Here is a 7,417-nt window from a genome sequence, read left to right as displayed (position 1 = left end):
TAGTGAGTCTTTATAGTTCACACAGAAGTTAGTGAGTCTTTATAGTTTATACAGAAGTTAGTGAGTCTTTATAGTTCATACAGACGTTAGTGAGTCTTTTTAGTTTATACAGAAGTTAGCTCACTAAGCCCCACAAAGCTGGTGCAGACTGTTAAACAAACACAAACCTTCTGTGAAACAACATTTAATATATTCTGTCGTCATGAATGAATCAAACACTCTGATTCAGAATCTGTTGGTTGTCACCATGACTACAACATATTTTTCAAACAAAGTGGAACACATTGAACAAAGTGAAGTCATCAGTCCCTCAGGTAGAACCTGCAAATCCCATAATGCTTCAGTGTTCCTGGCTGGGGTCATGGGGCCCATACACTATATAGTATGAGGTCACAGGGCCCCTGGGGGCCTCCTGGCAGCCGTCCAGCCGACCGGAGGCTGGAGCGTTGGTTCTCAGAGAGACGAAGGAGAGAGACGGACATTCAGCCACAGCTGAAGGACGAGGATTTAATTACACCTCTGTCCATTCACCTGTCCATCACACACACACACACTCACACATACACTAAACATACACACACTCACACTGAACACAGAGAAAACACACATATACACACACAGGCTGTACTACAGTAGAAACAGACTGACATACTACACTATGACTTTTCATGACACACACACACAAAAACAGCTGTATGAGTACAGATTCATACATTTTATTATTTGACACATCCGATACAAAAACTGTAAAAACACTAAAAATAAAAACAGACATGAATTTATTTAATTCAATGAACACTGACAGCAAAGCATGCTGGGTAAACGGTTCCGTGATCAGACTGGTTTGGACAGTCTCTTAAAGGGACAGACCACCTATCTCATGTAGGTCAGCCTCTAGTCACAGACTCTATCCAGGTGCATTGTGGGAAGTGTAGGACCCAGTGTTTGTGAACTTAAAGTCAGAATATGAACTACTGAGGACTGGTTTCACTGGGAGACACACACAGCGATGATGATGATGATGTCGTGTTCTTCCTCAGCAGCGGGTCTCATAGATTCCACTTCGTCCGATGTAACGAACCCATTTGATGACGTCATGATCGCTGTAGTTCAGTTTGGGCTCGAACACCTTCAGGTACCTCACCTTCAGACCGGAGGGGGCGAAGGGCACCTGAGGGGGGGGGGGGAGTTAGAGAGCAATCAACCTGTCTGTACTCAGTTACCTGTACAGGTGAATACTGAATAATTAATAACCTCAAAGTTCATGGAGATTGGAGGTCGAGCCCACTTCTTCTTATCCTTGGTTGGAAGCAACTCGATCTCTGCACTGATCTGAGACTCCTTCATACCGGCCATCCTCTTCACCCTGAAACACACACCTGTTACCTGATGATGTCACACACACACACACACCTGTTACCTGATGATGTCACACACACCTGTTACCTGATGATGTCACACACACAGGTTACCCGATGATGTCACACACACACCTGTTACCTGATGATGTCACACACATCTGTTACCTGATGATGTCACACACATCTGTTACCTAGTGATGTCACACACACAACACACCTGGTGATGTCACACACAACACACCTGGTGATGTCACAAACACAACACACCTGGTGATGTCACACACACAACACACCTGGTGATGTCACACACAAAACACACCTGGTGATGTCACACACAAAACACACCTGGTGATGTCACACACAACACACCTGGTGATGTCACACACAACACACCTGGTGATGTCACACACAACACACCTGGTGATGTCACAGACCTACTTACTTCCACACGATGGCATTCTCACTAGCTTTGTACTTTGCTTTTCCCTTCATACAGATGAGCTGAACCCCACTGGTGTTGAGGGGGGTGGGGATCCTCACCTGAGGGGGGGTGGGGGGGGTCATCAATTATTAAATATGAATACATAATCAATGAAGTAGAGCTGAGAGAGAAGACACGATCCTCCAGTTAGATTATTAATAGCTGATCTTTATAAACGTCAACATAACTTCAGTGAACATGTTTAGTTCTGTAAAACTAAATATTAGGTTATTATTTATATTAATATTAAATTCATAATAATATACATATTAACAAGACTTATATTATATATTTATCATATATTTTATTAATATTAATCGTGGTACCTCGATCTTCTGAGCGAGCAGAGACGACTTGAAGTTGGACTTGATGACGACTTTGACCTCCAGTTTGGTTCGACCGACCTCTCGGACCAGAGGGATGACCCTGAAGGGCAGGATGATGTCTTTGGTGGTCCGATACCTGCAGACACACATCTCAAGGCCTGATGTCTCCTGGTGTGTGTGTGTGTGGTGTGTGTGTGTGTGTGACCTCTGACCTCATGAGCTCATAGTCTCCGTCTGGAGGGATGAAGCTGATGCTGCGTTCAGAGTCAAACTTGCTGAGACGAACACACTGATGGAAGGTGCAGTCATCGATGGCTATCGATTGTTTACCACTGAGGACAGAGGACACAGTGAGAAAGGAAGTGACCATATACGGAGGTGGTGATGCAGGTGACCTGTGTGATCTCTGACCTCTTTGCTCCATCCTCTGAACTTGCTCCTTTTCCTTGCTTGTTGATCACAATCTTGTCGTTCATGCCGAACTTACACTCTGGCATCCCGCTCAGGTAACTCTTCATCACCACGCGGCCGGAGACATGAGCGCTGAGCACCTGACCTGTAGTCACATGATGAGGGGACAGTCAGTTACCTTGAGGGGACGTTACCTTGAGGGGACGTTACCGAGAGGGGACGTTGACGTTAGTTACCTAGAGGGGACCTTACCTAGAGGGGACGTTGACGTTAGTTACCTTGAGGGGATGTTACCTAGAGGGACGTTGACGTTAGTTACCTTGAGGGGATGTTACCTAGAGGGACGTTGACGTTAGTTACCTTGAGGGGACGTTACCTAGAGGGGACGTTGACGTTAGTTACCTAGAGGGGACGTTACCTAGAGGGGACGTTACCTAGAGGGGACGTTGACGTTAGTTACCTTGAGGGGATGTTACCTAGAGGGGACGTTGACGTTGGTTACCTTGAGGGGATGTTACCTAGAGGGGACGTTGACGTTAGTTACCTTGAGGGGATGTTACCTAGAGGGGACGTTGACGTTAGTTACCTGGAGGGGATGTTACCGAGAGGGGATGTTGACATTAGTTACCTAGAGGGGATGTTACCTAGAGGGGATGTTGACGTTAGTTCCCTAGAGGGGACGTTGACATTAGTTACCTAGAGGGGATGTTACCTAGAGGGGACGTTGACATTAGTTACCTAGAGGGGATGTTACCTAGAGGGGACGTTGACGTTAGTTACCTAGAGGGGATGTTACCTAGAGGGGACGTTGACATTAGTTACCTAGAGGGGATGTTGACATTAGTTACCTAGAGGGGATGTTACCTAGAGGGGACGTTGACGTTAGTTACCTAGAGGGGATGTTACCGAGAGGGGATGTTGACATTAGTTACCTAGAGGGGATGTTACCGAGAGGGGATGTTGACATTAGTTACCTTGAGGGGATGTTACCTAGAGGGGACGTTGACGTTAGTTACCTTGAGGGGATGTTACCGAGAGGGGATGTTGACGTTAGTTACCTTGAGGGGACGTTGACGTTAGTTACCTTGAGGGGACGTTACCTAGAGGGGACGTTGACGTTAGTTACCTTGAGGGGACGTTACCTAGAGGGGCCGTTGACGTTAGTTACCTAGAGGGACGTTGACGTTAGATACCTAGAGGGGACGTTGACGTTAGTTACCTAGAGGGGACGTTGACGTTAGTTACCTAGAGGGGACGTTGACGTTAGTTACCTAAAGGGGACGTTGACGTTAGTTACCTTGAGGGGACGTTACCTTGAGGGGACGTTGACGTTAGTTACCAAGAGGAGACATTTACCTTGAGGGGACATTAGTTACCTTGAGGGGACATGAGCAGGTTGACGCTCTCCATCACGTCCAGAAAGAGCTCGTTGTGTCTGTATTTGATTCCTTCTCGTCTCCAGCCGATCTGACCAGTGACCTGACTGGTGATCTGAGACTGCTCCTCTTTGGACTGTGTATTCAAATTAATATTATTAACAGTATTAGAGCTAAACAATAGTACTGTAACTTGTTTGGTTAAATGTACTGAAGCATCACAGAGACTTTTATTATCATTATGTATTTAATATTAATTATTAAATTAACTCAATAGGGACTAAACACTGTGTGTGTGTGTGTGTGTGTGGACTTACGTGGTGCTGTAGGACAATGCAGGAGACCAAAGGAAAACAGGAAAGAGTGAGTTTCACATTAAAAGCACAGTACAGTCTGTTTTCTTCTTTAGTAGTAGTCTCCTCTTAGTTTTATCACTTTATTATTTATTAATAATAAATCCACATCATGTCTCGGGTGACTGTGGCTAAGTGGAGAGCAGGGCCGACTGTAATGTAATGTAATGTCTCAGTCCTACCTGACTCTTGATTCCTTGCTGAGTGATGAAGGTTTTCAGAGCTCCAGTCTCTGAGTTTTGAGGGTAACCAAAGTCCAGAATCTCTGCAGGACACAAACACTGTTAGTCCAAACAAATAAGCAAACAAACAAACAAACAAACAATCAAACGGCAGCACAGATCAGCAGCTCAGAGATGACTCCTGTCAGCGCTGTATTTTCTTTAGGTTTAGATTTTCTCATCCAACGCTTACAAAAATCAAAACCTAAAAAAACAACAGAGCAGCAGAAAGATGGACGACTTCCTGTTGGAGTTCAGGGTCAGAACCACCGAACCGGAGACAGAGTGAGACCACATATACTTGACAGTTTCTACTTTTATTTCTTACAGTGCTGAAGTCATTTTCTGTCCTGCCCTTTCAAAATAAAAAGTGTCACCGTCGAGCAGCTCGTAGATGAGGACAAAGTTGTTCTTGACGTTCTCCTCGCTGATCTTGCCAAAGTAGGCGGACATGACGTCGCACATCTTGTAGAGGAACTCGAACACCATGGTGGCGTTGACGTTCTGCTTGGTGACGGCCGCCAGCCAGATGTTGGAGCGCTCGACATGGAAGAAGCTGGTCCGGGCGATGTTGGTGACCGGAGAGCGGACCTGCTGCCGGGCGTGGATGACGTTAACTCGGAACGCGTCCACGGCGTTTCTCCTGAGACGAGAAGGGACAACATTAAAGTCACTGAATCCAACCCACGTATCAGACCGGTTTATTTAGGAAGACTGTTGTCCCACCGCATCCTGCAAACTCAGACACGTGGTCCCCCCCTGTACCCAAACACGTGGTCCTCCCTGTACCCAAACACGTGGTCCCCCCCTGTACCCGGACACGTCCTCCTCCCTGTACCCAAACACGTGGTCCCCCCTGTACCCGGACACGTGGTCCCCCCTGTACCCGGACACATGGTCCCCCCTGTACCCGGACACATGGTCCCCCCTGTACCCGGACACATGGTCCCCCCTGTACCCGGACACATGGTCCTCCCTGTACCCGGACACGTCCTCCTCCTCCCTGTACCCAGACACGTGATCCTCCCTGTACCCAAACACGTGGTCCCCCCTGTACCCAGACACGTGGTCCCCCCTGTACCCAGACACGTGATCACCCTGTACCCAGACACGTGATCCCCCCTGTACCCAAACACGCTGAACACATTGCGAGTAGCCTCAGTGTGACTGAGTGTTTTTATAGTTTTATTGTCTGGCTCGTGGGCACTTGGGCAGTGACCTTTCGGACTCACCCGATGTCATCGCGGTACACCCTGGCGATCAACACCTCCCCCTTGTGGTTGTAGATGAAGAGTCCTCCGATCATAGCTGACACCTGTCAGTCAGTCAGAGCTGATCATAATGAAGAGTCGCTGCAGAGGAAGAGGAGGATTGTTAAGGTGCATTCACACCAAACGAGTAGATTACATACAAAGTCTATGCACAGACGCGATGAGACTGGAGTGACGCGAATTTGCGATGGCGCGATTGATGCATCAATCGGCAAAACGCCTCAAACGCGTGTGAAATTTTTCAACTCCGCCGAAAAAGATGGCGTGCCGCTGCGGCGCGATAGCCTATCAGCGTTGAGATGCTTCTCCTGTCATCAGTGACGTCCTGTCGTTGTTCAATCAGGAAACAAACACTGTATCCGTCTGTGTTCACCAGAACTCTACAACACCTCAGATCAACAGAGACCAAACTGTGTATAAATGTGTGTGTGTAAACCATACGGTACAAACAATGAAAGAGACGCTGACGTATTTACGCCGAGATGATGTCATTCTGAGTGTCGATGGAGCTGCTACAATGTTAGCTTTGCATAGCACCAATCGATCCGAGCTACATTCAGAAAACAAGTATGTTAAAAGTTGTTTGCTTGTCGTCTTGAGGAGAGAACTAACTAAACATGAATTCAGACTTTTTACAAACCGGCATCATTACGTAGTTATTTCGGAGTCCCTTTTATCGGTTTATTGCAGTTAAATCAGTTTGTTTAGTGTTGATACAGCTGTAGTAAACCAGCTAGACACAGTGAACACAGCTCCATGAATTCACGGAGCTCCTCCGGACTGTAATGAACCAGACAAGACGGCGTTTAGTTTCCTGATATCTGGACTTCCACAAGTACGAAGCAGAAATGGAGGTTCTTTCTTCCATGGTTGATGGCGGACAGTTGTGAACGGCTTCCAGGGCGATAAGCCACGCCCCCTCTCTGGCTTGTCGAGGGCGAATGCGAGATTCACGCGAATGACCACAAATGGTCCCCCGCGAGTAACGCGATTAACATGTTTGGTGTGAACGCACCTTTAGAGAGGAACCCAGTGAACAGATGATCAACACTAAACTCTATCTGCCACCACAGAAGAAGATCATCAGGCATTCTGTTCTTTCTTCAATAAAGGTTAAATTACAACAGACACACTACACATCCATGTTTGACCAAATGTCCTGGAGGTTGTAGTGAAGCACATTAAATGTACTTCAGGTACAGAGAAGTATCTTTAGGGTATATTTAGGGTGCTTCTACTCAATACTGAGCAAAGGGTCTGAATACTTATGACCATGTGATATTTCAGTTTTTCTTTTTTAATAAATTTGCAAAAATTTCTACATTTCTGTTTTTTTCTGTCAAGATGGGGTGCTGAGTGTACATTAATGAGAAATAAAATGAACTTTTTTGATTTTAGCAAATGGCTGCAATGAAACAAAGAGTGAAAAATTTAAAGGGGTCTGAATACTTTCCGTACCCACTATGTAGATATATAGGTCAATGACATGACATGCATATTTTTGTGTCCGAGTCCACTATTTCCTTTTAAAATAATTGCATCAATTCGTGACATATATCATTTCATTCTATAAAACCTATCCAGTTTTGATACATTTTCAGTACAATCAAATAATAT

At 46.0% G+C, this 7,417-nt stretch overlaps 1 protein-coding gene across 1 annotated transcript; it reads right to left on the bottom strand.

Moving 5' to 3' along the window:
* Positions 1 to 748: 748 nt before the first annotated feature.
* LOC116401167 (AP-2 complex subunit mu-B-like) lies at positions 749 to 6,422 on the bottom strand. Its single transcript, XM_031879440.1, has 11 exons — positions 5,762 to 6,422; positions 4,907 to 5,172; positions 4,491 to 4,573; positions 4,273 to 4,278; positions 3,956 to 4,091; positions 2,580 to 2,724; positions 2,381 to 2,500; positions 2,169 to 2,304; positions 1,804 to 1,901; positions 1,255 to 1,366; positions 749 to 1,171 (listed from the first exon to the last, which is right to left on the bottom strand). The coding sequence occupies exons 1-11, from the start codon at positions 5,833 to 5,835 to the stop codon at positions 1,037 to 1,039; spliced, it is 1,311 nt and encodes a 436-aa protein (XP_031735300.1). The 5' UTR covers positions 5,836 to 6,422; the 3' UTR covers positions 749 to 1,036.
* Between the last annotated feature and the right edge of the window lie 995 nt (positions 6,423 to 7,417).

This window comes from Anarrhichthys ocellatus, unplaced genomic scaffold (assembly GCF_004355925.1).
Source record: "Anarrhichthys ocellatus isolate YVR2014 unplaced genomic scaffold, GSC_Weel_1.0 scaffold262, whole genome shotgun sequence".
Classification (NCBI taxonomy): domain Eukaryota; kingdom Metazoa; phylum Chordata; class Actinopteri; order Perciformes; family Anarhichadidae; genus Anarrhichthys; species Anarrhichthys ocellatus.
Note: the sequence above shows the minus strand (reverse complement) of the source record. Positions and strands in the feature narration are given on the sequence as shown.